Raw genomic sequence first — 14,356 nt, forward strand, 5'->3', positions numbered from 1 at the left:
AGCATTAGTAGCGGGAGGAAAGAGGCAATTGACGGAACCAGTAGGCTGACGAGTGGAACCAGCTAGGATCAACAATGGTAACTCATTAAGAGAAAGGGATAGAGAAAAAAGAGAGCGACATTCTCAATTTGTTTAAATAATGATACGTACCAGGTATCGGTACAGGACTGGATGATCTGCTGAGGAACCTGGGGGATCCCTGAGGATTCTTCGGTGATGAACTCCTTGATGTTTTTCGTGGTGTCTCAGGTGGTGTCGCACCATTTCCATTTGCTCTGCTCTCACCCATCGCTTTCACTAATTCCTTCACCGACACTCCGACTAATTCCGAAAAATCTCGGCCGGATGAATTTTTCTTCTCTTTATCATCTCCCCTCAACCATTTCTGTAAGACACTGAATTTACCACCGCCCTCTCGCTCCCTTTCCTTTCCGTTTTTATCCTTGCACTGGGATTTCAGGAATTTCGAAGAGACTTGATTCTTGTCGCCAGTGCCTTTGTCACTGGCTGGTGAGCTCTGATGACTGGACGAACCAAAAACGAATGGATTTGTCTCTCCACCAGTTCCAATTGCACCTCCAATTCCAGCTCCAGTTCCAGTTCCAGTTCCAGTGCCGGTTCCACTGCCAGTGCCAGTGCCAGTGCCAGGGCCAGGGCCAGTGCCAGCGCCAGTACCAGAGGCAAAAGCATTTTGACATGTGAAATTGAACAATCCCTCATTACTCCCCGATGGAGTTGAAAAATCAAAGCCCTTCGTTAGCGGCGATCCCGCAGGGAGATCTTTGGACCCTTGAATTCCATTAACATCAGAATCTAATTCGTCTTTCGTATTGACTATCTTCATGTGCACCATTCCATGTTTATTAACAGCCAAGGACCATGCCTCTCCCTCATTAAAGCAGTACTTGGAGGCGGACTCGTCATCAATCCTGACCCAAGTGCCATCACCATTCATCCAGTACTCCTGAACATTAACAGAGTCCCCAAGGGTGAGCATACCAACAGGCGCTGCCTTCAAACTCGGTCTACTCCTGATATTATGTCCAGATGCCCCAGAAGTCACGACAATCATAGTTCGTTTTCCCTCAGTCACAGATTCATCGCCCTTTCTCTCCCACCGCTCACTAATCTCCGATCGTTTTCTCAGGATCGACTCCTTAATTACATTATGTACGATTGACTTTGGCTCCTCCACGGGCAACAACAGAGTCTTCCCCAGATGCTGATTGTAACCAAGACACCAAGCCTCAGCGTGACTGTTATTACAGTATTCCTTGATCGTCGGTGAATTAAGTCTCAACCAAACACCGTCGTCATTATGAATCTCCTCGACGAAAGTGATAGTACCATTGATCGGAACAATACCAATTTGTTCACTCTGCAAGGATGGATGAGCACGAATTCTCAGACCAGCGCTGTTTTTACCAACGAATTTTCGGAGACGATTGGGCTGATGCTGTGGTTTTTTAACGATATTCTGACTCGGTGGGTGCATACCCTGTGGAGGCTCCTTCACCTCGACCTTGTAATTGTCCTCCATGTTGTACCCATCGATCGTCATCATCAACGAGTACCAGCCGACGGAAGCTGGGGTCCAGGTTGCACTGTAACTCCCATCACCATTCGGTCTTACTAGCATACTCTCGCTGGATCTCTTGACAGCTGGCGATGTGAATCGTAATTCCTCGAATGAATAATTCTGATAGGCTTTCATTATGGTTATAGCGAAGAAACACATCTTATTGTTGACTGTCACTTCGTAGGGTACATCCAGGACGGGTTGTGGATGTCCACCGAATGTCATTGGATCTGGCTGTGACACACGACGAATTTTACGCCCCTGATCTGCCTCTGATATGTCTTTCTTATCAGTTGGCACTGCTTTCACCTCAACCTGAAATAATACTCTTGGGTAAATGGATCTTTTATTACCCTCGGCTTGAATATACCTTCAATCCTGGTACGTGAACAATCTCTCCGTACTGATCTCGTGTGAGAACCGTGATTATTGCTGGCCAACCACATTTCATATCCTCTCGTGCGTACAGAGCTTCACATTTACCAGGATCAACATAGCTGTCTGGCTGTAACCACCTGGCGAGTCTACTGCCACTCGTACCCGCCGAGCAACACACAAAATCCCTCAAGAAAAGTCTCTCGTTTGAGTGGCAACTGGAAATTATAATGCAATCACATCAAGTCCCATAATTATCCCTCACCGAATTTTCATTAGAAAACATCATTATCCCAATCTCCATATTCCAAATTTTTCCTGTTTCTCAATCTTCCAGTTCATCAAAAAGAATTTTTCAACTTGAAAAACTTTTTTTTAACTGAAATATAATGAACTTTATGATTTTTTCATTCCGGGAAATCATGAAAATAATTAGCGAGTACTCCAGAGCTGAAAATTTTTCATTTCAATCAATAATTTCAGTCAATAATTTTCCTGTACGCAAGTCTCAAAGATTTGACAAACGCAATAATTCCCCTGAATCTCTCATTCTTTGAACAATTGACTCATTTAAATCTGTACTACAATTACGAAATAATATCTACAAGTGACACGCCACGATCTAGCGAATTCCTTGAATCAATCTTGAAAAAAAAAATAGAAAAAATCTGTCAACTATCATCTAATAGAGGATTTTTCAACCGATGATTATTCTCACGCGACGGTAAAATACCCGAGCGGATGTAATTAAATATTGCGCAGTGATTTTTATCGATTGTGATTAAAGTTGGCCAAGGTCATTTTGAGTCCAGGTTTCAACATGTGCTCTTCAGGTTTTAAAATGAATAAAAGAAAAAGAGAGAGCGACAAGGGGAAACCCCCCTGGTATCCTGAAGCGTCGCCTTCACATCTCTTTACCGAGTCTTGTGGGGGGCAAAAAGGGGAACAGACATTCTCGGACTGGTGTTCGAAATGGTGGGGGGCCAGGCCTGATCTTCTGGTATTCAGTTCGAAAGCGACCTCCGCCATGATCGTAACCCAGTCCCTTCAGTAAATGCACAGTAAATATTTTTCGTATCCACCATTTTCCATAAAACCATTTGAAACCACCAGAATGTGATTATTCACACAAGAGAGATCCATTGATCGTGTGGTGAAAGGAAGAGCGCAAAATGCTATCAGTGCAGTTTGAATGATTCATTCCTAATTAATCATTACTCTGGAATTATTCGAATAATGAAAAAATTTAAAATAATGGTGAACGGTGTACTCGGTTATGTTCTCGTGTGTCTCGTTATTCTGGGGGCTATTGGTGATGCTCATGGGGAATCGGAGCCAACGGGGATCTGCTCCATGTCAGGATGCAACTGTACCATCGTTGTGCATCATTGGATTACCGTCAGGTGTATTTTTTCGGAGTACGAGGTAGAGAATTTATTTCTTCCTTTCACGATAAACCCAGATCTATACCCTACCCCAAAACCATTCCAATTGTCCTAATTAATTTCTAAATAATTCTCTTCAACCATTTTGTTATTTCATTAAATATATGAAAATATATAGAACTGATGGACGTATATATTTTTAGTATTCGCTCGTAGCGTCGGAGATCTCGGGATATATTACAAGAATTGAATTGCGACGTTTTTCATTTCTCAAAATGAATGTAATGAGATTATTTGAATCGGGTCACTGCCCCGATAGATAAATCCACGTGGCAAAACAGTGGAAATAATATCTGTTCACTCCATAATTGAAATAAATTCCTCATTCGAGAGTCATTGAATTTTAGCGAATGATTTTCAGTCATTCGGAGTAATTAAAACCCCGAAATTCCGTGAGTTTATTACCAAATCATTATAATTACTAATTTTCATCGGTCTGGGGGATATTCATTACCTCATTACACCCTGAGAAAATGAATAACTCCAGTCTGATCAATTTACATCTGTCCCAGTAGATATGAAAAATTATAAATTCTCTCGAGTGCATTCATTGTTATTATTTACGGGTTTACTAGAGTTGAGTTTGAATTGAATGAGCAATGGGGAGAATAAAAAATACTTCCTAATCGAATCAAAGTACTCGGACACTTATCGCGGTAGATTATTTTTTTTTTTATTTCATACGTCGTGAGACCTCCGACTGGTTCAATCCAGACAGCTAAAAATATTCCCGCAAAAATCCGACAAGTAATTGAATGTTATTTGTTTTTATTGATGTACACTCAATGGGGGTACTAAAAATATTTTTCCCATGCACTCGAATAAACCGAACTTCCGTTTAATGACGACTTCCGGTGTAACCGTTCACTAGACCATGAGATAGAGACAGGAAAGCCCTGCATTGTCCATAATTCATCATTTTTTTGGATTTATTATTATTTGCCCAGTGTATTTCCCACAATCGATGACAAAGTCATTTGTTGAAAAATAATGGATAAATAAATTTTCAAAGATAAATCTAATCTTCACGGGGAATCTATCTTAGAATAGACCCTAACAGTCATGGGGGATTTAATCTGTAAAGCCTCCATGCGGGTCAAATCGTCTCTTCATGGACTTCAAACGAAAGATTTCAACGGCCATTAATCGCCCCATAATTGAGATGATCGAAATTGAAATTGTCCATTGAAGTGTGAAATGGAAAAATTGAATAATCAATGGACGATAAAAAATATTAAGAATTACTGACGCTCTCTTCTTGCCGATTATTTATTGTATTTGCTATTGAATAAAATGAATCCTCTCTTTTCACTGGAATATTTTCGACTGTACTCTGCTCTCCATTTCTCACAATCGAAATTAATTACTCAAACTCAACTCACGTATTAAACCGTCGGCTTTACTCATTGCATTACCCCTAATGTTCCGCCCACTTCCGGTTTAATAATGAAGAAAAAAAAAATTACACCGACTTGAAATTCAAATCGTTCATGAGATGTAAGGCGAGTTGGGATTCTGATTTATCTTTTTTCGTTACCGATAGCTCCGGAGATCTGAGTCATACCACAGGGTAAAGTATTATCCGAGGAAAAATGAAAATTTCGTCAGCTCGTAAAAATCCCTGGGGCTTGGCATCACTAATAAATTATCTATCCCCCGTATAAACCGCGGGAATAAAAAAAAAATACGAATGTTTCATTGTTATTTCCCCGAGGAATTCCTGAACGAAAAAGAGAAATTCTAATAGTGAGAGGTGAGACTTCAATTTCTCACGAAAATGCAGTGAAAATTTTTCCAAGATTCAGTGGCGACTAAAATCAGTGGCGACTAAAATCAGATATTTATGCCATCAACGAAATCCTCTTTGTGCCTCACATTTCCAGTGTTGAAGTGCTCAAAAATAGAAACAGTACACTCCCAAGTTAACTACAGGGCTACCTCGATGCTGACTCATGCAGACCTTCATCAACATTACAATTTCAAAAAGTAATTTCCGAAAAAGGCACCAAAAGATCAGCTGAAGCTAAAGTTCGTGTATCAGTGGAAGTCAAACCCGTTTGAAAATCGAGCTGAAACGCATTAAGCGAATCATGACTGAGACGTGACAAACAAAAAGAAATGGATATTTGTATGACGTATCCGATGGACTTGTGTTACAGGTTCAACCGCAAATTCTAATAACACGATGCAGTCGAATTTCCAGGAGAGAAACGTCACAATTATCCCTGACATCAAATCCATGAAGCAAAATTCAAGTCTCAACTCCTCTTTAAAAATAATAAACTAAATGATGAACACGACTGTGAATACGTTACCAACCGGAAATAGTTGTAGTTGTAAATTACCCAAGGGCGCATGTATACGTGCGACAAATTTCTATCTCCATTTCTCTTCAGCGCATGTACTACACACGATTTTACAACTATCACATCATCTTTTTCCTATTATTCATCACAACTGAAGCCCTGAAACTATCCTTATCATCATGACACCACGAGATATTGACTAATAATCCACTAATAATAGAATAATAATGAACTACTAATTGATGACTCAAACCACTGGATGATTCGCAATAGTTTCCTATAAGTTACCATTTTTTTTCGAGTAGAAATGAGTGAGAACACTTTATTTCATTTCAGGATGTTGAGCTCCAGAAAGGGAGCATTCCAGAGGATGCATCAGAGGTATCAGTGTCTCGGTGTCGAGAACTGAAGATTCATTCAGGTGCATTCAGAGGAGGGGCCCAACTAAAACGAGTGCACGTCACTGGAATCCGTAGTTTCGTGGCAAAGGGACAGGCATTTCAAAATATAACAGCACCTAATCCCCTCCTAGAGGTGTCTGAATGCACCAAAGTTGTCCTAGAGTCTCACGCCTTCAAAAATGCCAGAGGAACACTTTCGGTGTCAATATCGAAGTGCCAGCACGTGGAGATAAAGCCTAACGCCTTCTCCTGGCTGTTGAGGTTCACGATTAAGGAAGTACCAACACTAGAATTATCTAGTAATGCCTTCAAGTTCGAGGCACCACCTTATGGACGACATGGACCAGCAACCAAGGTATTTTTATTAACACAAGACCTTCAGGACCTTCAGGAGCTCTACTGGGACTGACCATTTTTTTTCTGTCTTTAGATTATGTTCCAGAGTGTCAGGATTTCGGAACTTCCAAGTCTAACCTTTCCATCAGCAGCTGCTGAGATACGAATGGATGACGTGTGGACGAGAGTCATTCGGAAGGATGCATTCTGTGCGATGATGATATCGAGTGTCAGAATAGCTAATGCATCGATATTTGAGATTGAATCTGGTGCATTCAGTCATCAGACACTGTTTCCCAATTTGGAATTGATTGAGGTCAGACTGAAGAGCATCAAGAGTGGAGCATTCAGAGCTGCTTTCACAAATTTCAGTATTCAGTATTCAAGGTTTGTAAAGAACTCGATGAATGGATGGATAAATTGTGAGAAAGAGAGACGAGGAGATAAATATTTGCAATGATTTTTCATTTCAGGATCAATGAAATCGATGAAGGAGGGATTGACTCTTCAGCAATTGCTGTGACCTTCAACAACAACGAATTCCACAGCCTCCGGAAGAATGCTGTGACCCTGAAGCAGTGGAGTAAAATAGCAATAGTTGAGAATTTATTTGTGGAATTGGCAGAGAATGCCATTGTTGCTGACGACATAGCTAAATCAACGGCTGAATACCCAAACAATGAATTCTCGTTTCTTGGAAATCGAATTAACAAACCAGCTGATGGCTCTCTGAGATTTGTCTCTGTCAGTGAGAGAGTGACATACGCCAAAGTGGGAAACAATTTCTTTGAGAAAATTTGCAGTTGTGTTATCGAGGATTGGATGCATCAAATATCGGGAAGAAATACATCGACTTCCTGGATGATGGACTCAAGTTTTTGTGTTGCTGGTGAGTGGTTGGAGAAGTGTTTCAAAGCACCTCAGGGATATTTGGCAATGAGAAATTTTACGAATGCAATCTGCACACCTGACGGTGACATAACGTGCAAAGAGCCAACGGAAAAGTCAAAACCAAGTGTCAGTCCACCGAGTGTCGGTCCACACGTATATCCCAGGTTAAACAGTTACTTCGACGTTGAAATGAGTGATCCGGAACAATTGGAGCATGAGAAGAGATTAATTATCATAGTGTGTGCTGCTGCAGTATTCGTTGTTGTTGGTGTAATTTTAACGTGCGGTATTATCTACATGAGACGACGTGGTGTCTGTCCAAAACTCATATCACGATCATTGAATTTCTCGAGTTCCTGGCTGTCACCCACCAATGGAATAACCGCGGCAACATCAGCAAGATCGATATCTCGATTGAGTATTAATGAATACGCTGGACTCCATCCAGAGGCCAGGACAATTGATCTAGAGGATCAGACAATCATCCACGAGGACAACACCGAGGATTTTGCTTACACCGAGAACAAAGCGACTCAAACACTTCCAGAAGAGCTAACTGAGGAGTACCTCAAGGAGCTCAGAGAGCGTCTCAATGATCCCGATAATTACAGCCAAGCCAGAGACATGATCGAGCATCTTTACGACTTGATAAAAGTTGAAGAGAACTGCAACAACAATAACAGCGAGAGAGGTGAAGAAAATGCTTACGACATAATCGCACCCAGAATCAAAAGATCGAGGAACACAAGACCAACAGTGAGTGTTGGAACCAGAGTGCCATCGCTGGAGAAGCTTCAACCATCGGACAATGCAATGAGACCAGCAATTGCTGAGTACATGGAACCAAGAGATCAGAAAACCTGCGATCTCCATCACCTGTACGCCGAATTGCCTGGTGATGAGACAGTACCAAGCACCAGCAGACTATCTCAAACAATTCCTTTCAATTTAACAGCAGCTTCAACAGCTGTTGCCAATCGAGCACCTCAACCATTACCACCTGATGTTGTCAATGATCATTTGATCGATCCAAATCGCCATCACAATTATGCCAATCCTTATCAACCAACCGAGAGACACGATCAGACACAGCACAAGGAGCAACGACCACTGACATTCTTGAAAGCCCTGGGTGACAGTATTTTGGGATCTAAAAACAAGAGACCAGCCAATTCTTTACTTTGTGAATACACAACCCCTGGTGATCTCAGTGCACATCTTTACTCGGAACTTCCTGATTCAAGTGCCTCAATCGTCAAAATGGCTAACCGACCACTACCAAATAAACCTGATCAGGACTACGATGGAACATGAATTATCAATCGTCACGCTATCATTGCAACATTGTGCCAAGTTATTTATCTGTGATAAAATATTTTTCTCTTCAAGCACAAAACTGGTAAATTGCGGAGAGACGTTCATTATTTTTAAATCGATTCTAGTGTCGTGAAATTATTATCAGTAGTCGGACAAAAGCAATTTAACATATCCTTATCAGTCTATATTTGTATATATGTATTGCTCCGTGATATTAACAATCGCGTGGAGTTGATTATCAAGCGATTATCTAGAGTAAATACTTTTGTATTATCTGTTTCTGTATCTCTGTCGCTAAAAAAAAACAGACAATGCCAACACCTTATTTTTTTTTAAATTCGATAAGAGTTCTCGGTATTTTTTGTGATGAATTAGTGCTTTCATGGGGAAAATATGTATTTTCATTCTGCATATATCTCGACTGTAAACAGGAGAGATGCGGGGGCTTATGGGGATTTTCAAGATTTGGTTCAGATAATAAGTAAGAATATTTTTGACTGAGGGGCGTAGCCGAACCAACTATTCTGGAAAGAATGCACGGAGAGAAAATGGAATGAACTTGTGGTGAGAGGAGGCGGTCTGTCTCGCAGCTGTCGGCTTTTTTCTTCACCGCCTAAATCCCCCATCTTCCAAAAAAATAAACATAAAAAACATTCCATTCAGTGCACCTAGAGTTTTCCAATGGGCCCTTCTCACTGAACAATCGGTTAGATTTTGAATTACTGGGCATTGAATGAATCTTCGCGAATGACAATAAGAGAAATTCTAAACGGAAGTTGATGGGTTAACGCCCGAGATGATCGTTACCAAAGGGGAGTGTTATAAGTCCATCAGATTTCATCAAGAGGACCAATCATTCCATCACGCGGTCCATTCCGACCAATAAATTCATCGAAACGACTGAATTGTACTTTCAATTCGTACGTGAATAATCGAATATCGGTGTAATCTGATGTCCTATCAATTTATAAATCCCTCGAATCGAATAATCAGGAAGAAAATCGATGATTTTATTTTTTATCCGAGAGAATTCATCGGCCTTCGGAAATAATTCTACATGAGATTGAGATTTTCAACGCTGCCATTCCTTTTTACATTAAACACTCAACTTATGTGTTGAGGTATTAATAGCGCGGAAATACAACTAGTGGAACTAATTGAAAGACAAAGAGGAATAAATTCTGGTGTGAAATACTGAATGCATTAAGCCCCCGTTAAAATTCAAAAGACGACTCTACAATAAAAATTCATATGATCAAAGATGTGCAGTGGGAAAAAATAATTTCTGTAAATGAGAATAAAAATTCGAATTCACGCGTTGCAAACGGAATTTTAAACCCGCAATGATACGAATCCTTGAAATAATTAACAAATAATTAAATTCACACAGAGTTTACTCGGGAGGTTTTTTAAAAATAAATCTCGTGGTTAGAGATAATTTTTTAATTACCGCCGAGTAATTTTAAAGGATTATCATAATTCGTCGTTTTTCCTCATTAAAAAATGTTCAACAAAAGCGATAATGGGCCATTAAAAATGATTTTAAAAGAGAATATATCCCAGCTGGCAGAGCAGGTGCTATTGTTGCCAGCAATGAGCAAAGTACGAAGTAAGTACGAGATTTAAACTTCAGGGTCAAGACGCGGAATTCATACAAACTGGTACTGGCGAGATATTCATCTCCATTGTCCTCATTTAATTCATTTTTTTTACCCTGCACAGGATTATTCATGAGCCACAAGCCCGGAAACTAAAAGCTCCTGGGACAGGGGTTTAGATATAAATCACAAGAATTTATAATTCATGTACTTTAGGGTGGCAGGACCTCATGGTGTTTCCTAATGAAAGATAAACACAATCAATCCACTCGCACGCTAACTGAAAGACAGAATATTATATAGGCTGTGGTAAACTCGCTATTTTCCAGGGTATGTACTTGATTCTATCCAGGGTGGAGTGAGAAATAGCAATGCCAAACACCAAAGCCTCTTTTACTGGACGTACCCCGGATCCCAACTACACAAACCCCTGGGGCAAGACTTCCAGCCCCTGTTTTCGTTCCATTATATCATTCAGCCGAGCTAAAGGGGGAGACTGTACATTAGGCCCATCATTATTCCTCTAATTGCACACGAGGGGAATATTGCCAGTCAAAACGAGTCGCTCATAAAATTTATGTTAATCCCTCGTGAAAATCGACTTGACTCTGTCGAATTCCTTGAGTAAAAACTCCAACTCATGAATCATTAAATTCGAATCATTAAAAAATTCGAAATCATCCTAATACCAAGAACTTCAGACAAAAATCCGAATTACGTCTGGGAAAAGTCTAGAGGAATCAGATGTGAATCAAGTGAACAAGTCCAAGAGATGATAATCCTACTTTCACACTTGTGCAAGAAATTAAATTATGTAGAGGTCACAGCCGTGAAGACGTGAAGAGAATCTGCTTAAAATTTAGTCACCAACTTGACATTATAATATTGTGAAAATAGAGGAGGTCTAGGTGGCAGATCCCTCACAAGTCGGGGGGCCAACTTTCAACGATCGATTCCCAAGACTTCTATCTCCTGTTGTGAAATAAAATGATAAAAAAAAGACAGCGACGAGGCCACCTGAATCCTGATAACGGAATGAAAGGTGTATTTTATTGAAAATATAAAGCCCAGCCTCTCAATAGAATTCTCTTCGAGAAGACGGAGATTATCTGGCACTTCTGAATTCAAGACTCGATCATTGCACACGTCAATCTCAACTGACTCAACTCAACTGGCTTTCATCACACCCTGAAGTCTAAAAATCTAGACGATGGTATCACTCCCATTTCAGAGGCTATCAGGCTATCATCAAATTATTGTGAATAAATCATTCATTATTACCTCTGAACTAAATATTCAGTGAAAAAAAAGATGAATGGAGAGAGGATGAATGAATAAAATGCCAGAAGGAAGTGGAGTAATTCATTTTCTCCTTTAAAGTCGCTGATACCGACAAAGGAAAGTGCGAGGATGAGAAAAGATAATGGAAAATGTGCGAATATCCATCCCCATTAATTTTCACGACTACATTTTTACCAAAAAAAATTGGTATAAATGCTGAGAAATATCTAGACATTATGAATGAAATGAAAATCATGGTAATTACGATATAAAATCTTTCTTTTAAGGCAGTTGGGTTGAACGAGAGATGAGGAAAGTTGTGGAGAAAGAAAGAATCTTAATGAGTCATTGAGAATTCTCATTATCTCACTGGTGTTTCGCCTCTAGTATCTCTCGTCTGGAGGGCATACGAGGGTTTTTAAGAACTCTTCTTCTCCCATAATTCCAAATTGTTTAGACAATGAGTACGGACGTCTGCATTAAAACTAGGTGAGGAGGAAATTCGCGGGGATCTAGTTATTTTACGCCTCTCATGGAGAGAATAAACCACTGGGGTAATCCAATCCTAGAGGCAATACAGAAGTATTCAAATTATTCGTGAAATGACAATCAAATAATTTTCCATTTCATTTTCCCTCGGTAATATTATTTCAGATTGTTGAAATAAATAAATAAGTTAATATCCGGTGCTAAACAGAGAAATATCTCAATTGTCATGAGATATTCGATAAAATCGTTTCACATACAAAGTTGAAATTTCAAGAATAATTTTCCAACAGTCATGCAAGCCCATTTTTTATTTTTCCACGAATGCACCCCATCCCCAGAAAAGAATTTCGCGTGGCGTATTTTCGCGGAGTGGTATATGTACTATATACCGACACGATATGTAACTGTATATATAAGATTACGATGTACTGGTGAGCAGCATCACAAGTGGCATCCTTATATTCTACATGGGATACATTTTCTCGAGTGTTTTCCTTGTTTTCTTATTCCACAGGGGATGGGAGGAAATTCAACTCAATGGAAGCTTGTACTCAGCGAAGAAAAAACGAAAAGGAAAAACAATAAAAACAAAACGAGATGTTTAAATAAAATATCAACTGATGTCCTAGAGAAAACAGTGTGACACACACGGTGTTCATTAAATTATTGAGTACTCGTATCAATAATTTAATGAATATTGAGTCTTTGACGAATATCGGACTGCAATCCGCCGAGAGATGGAACGTCTTGCTAAATATTTTATTTATCAACTTGGAATAAACAATTCATCAGGTGAAATGCCACAGAATTTAGTCTAGAATATTCAGAGGAATGGAAAATAGTTGCGATAAACCATTTGCAATGAAAACAAAAATTAATGACGAATTGGTAATAAAAATTCAGGGGTTAGACCAATTCTATCGGAGAAATATAGATACAATTTCCTGGGGAATTCTAGGTATTCTAATCGGCAAATTCCAGGGATACATCGTATAACTGACCCCACCAATATATAGGAATGCTTGGAAGATCGATTCTACAGCTCTTCCTTCTCTAACCATAATCCCTAATGGACGAGATGAAATCACATTCAAGATGCCTCTCACCATTAAACAATTTACAAGTGCATTAAACACTTTTTTATCACTCATCACGGGTAATTGCTCCCCTAGATAAACCATGAAAATTCTAAATCTCCTCGACAAACTGTTGCGCCAAAAAAAAACCAAAAACCGAACATAATCCACCGATTTACAACAGATTATGATAATTACAGAGCGAACAATTACAGAATAATTACAGGAGTAATAATAACAATTGATTATATCAATGACAATTGTTTCTGTAATTATTCTATAATTTTCCTCTCTCCAATTGTCAAAATTTCTAGGAAAATTTCGTCTGTAGGAAAATTAATTTTTTTTGTTATTGCGTTAATAATAATTGTTATGAATTATTACTGTCAATGCAGGATAATTTGAGTTATTTGGAGGAGCGAGTGGTTTTTTGGGAATTCGGCAGAATTTTCCAACGAAATTCAATCCCGGTAACATCGATTAGAAAATATTGGCCCACAACGTCACGTGCAATAAATTCAAATTAAAATAGTACCGAGTTGACACGAGAACAATTTAGTTGGCATTGTGATGCGTATATTATCGCAACGACAATATCCATTGGGAGGTATAAATCCACATGGGAGAAGTGAGTACAGAGGTATTACACGTATCGTTGCCATACCAGATATTCTGATTTATCACGGAAATTCATTATTTCCCGGGAAAATCCAGATGGTGAAAATTGTGGCCCAAGTGTATTACCCATTATCCAGGGTACACGATAATTTTTTTTATTAATCCAGAGATAAATGACAAGGGTATCAACCCATTGAAACGTCAGAAAGGTCAAATGTGGTCGATGAAATTTTGAAATAAAAATTTCGAGTGGAATTTTATGGACCGAGAGTCAATGGAAAAACGAATCAATTTCTCGTCTCTATGCGTTAAATCCACACGATGTACGTAAAGATGTACTTCAATGCAATACTTCAGACGAAAGCTAGTAAAGTGGACAAAAATGGAGTCGTACATGTTCAGTACATCTACCTGTGAACACCACTCATCTCTAGGAAATGGGGGATTGCACACTGGCGGAAGTAATTGCGGAAATCGTTCGTCTTCTCCACTTCTAAGACGACTTTTACAACCATAATACTCTCACAATCCCAAATCCCCGATTTTTCCCCCATTTTCAACGTCAATGGAACCAAAACAATATATATATGAATAATCCCTGTCCCTTCAATAAAAAATATATGAACAATATACTTCGATAATCC

At 39.3% G+C, this 14,356-nt stretch overlaps 2 protein-coding genes across 5 annotated transcripts in view; one reads left to right on the forward strand and one right to left on the reverse strand.

Annotated features, from left to right (window-relative positions):
• hiw (highwire) overlaps nt 1-14,356 on the reverse strand; it is a 44,891-nt gene that overhangs the window by 7,583 nt on the left and 22,952 nt on the right. For all 4 annotated transcript variants that reach the window (XM_011316929.1, XM_011316931.1, XM_011316928.1 and 1 more), the window contains exons 7-8: nt 1,950-2,172; nt 151-1,894 (exon numbers count right to left, since the gene is read on the reverse strand). In XM_011316929.1, coding sequence (XP_011315231.1) covers nt 151-1,894; nt 1,950-2,172 — 1,967 coding nt within the window. The remainder of the gene's footprint in view (nt 1-150; nt 1,895-1,949; nt 2,173-14,356) is intronic.
• On the forward strand, nt 2,976-8,970 carry LOC105274086 (uncharacterized). The gene is made up of 4 exons (XM_011316926.1): nt 2,976-3,379; nt 6,042-6,461; nt 6,537-6,829; nt 6,916-8,970. The coding sequence occupies exons 1-4, from the start codon at nt 3,191-3,193 to the stop codon at nt 8,645-8,647; spliced, it is 2,634 nt and encodes an 877-aa protein (XP_011315228.1). The 5' UTR covers nt 2,976-3,190; the 3' UTR covers nt 8,648-8,970.

Source organism: Fopius arisanus, unplaced genomic scaffold (assembly GCF_000806365.1).
Source record: "Fopius arisanus strain USDA-PBARC FA_bdor unplaced genomic scaffold, ASM80636v1 scaffold00009, whole genome shotgun sequence".
NCBI lineage: Eukaryota > Metazoa > Arthropoda > Insecta > Hymenoptera > Braconidae > Fopius > Fopius arisanus.

Coding starts and splice junctions, on each gene's coding strand:
- LOC105274086 (XM_011316926.1), top strand. CDS start 3,191: ATGAAAAAATTTAAAATAATGGTGAACGGTGTACTCGGTTATGTTCTC. Junction 3,380..6,041: donor GTATTTTTTCGGAGTACGAG/GTAGAGAATTTA, acceptor ATTTCATTTCAG/GATGTTGAGCTCCAGAAAGG. Junction 6,462..6,536: donor GACATGGACCAGCAACCAAG/GTATTTTTATTA, acceptor TTCTGTCTTTAG/ATTATGTTCCAGAGTGTCAG.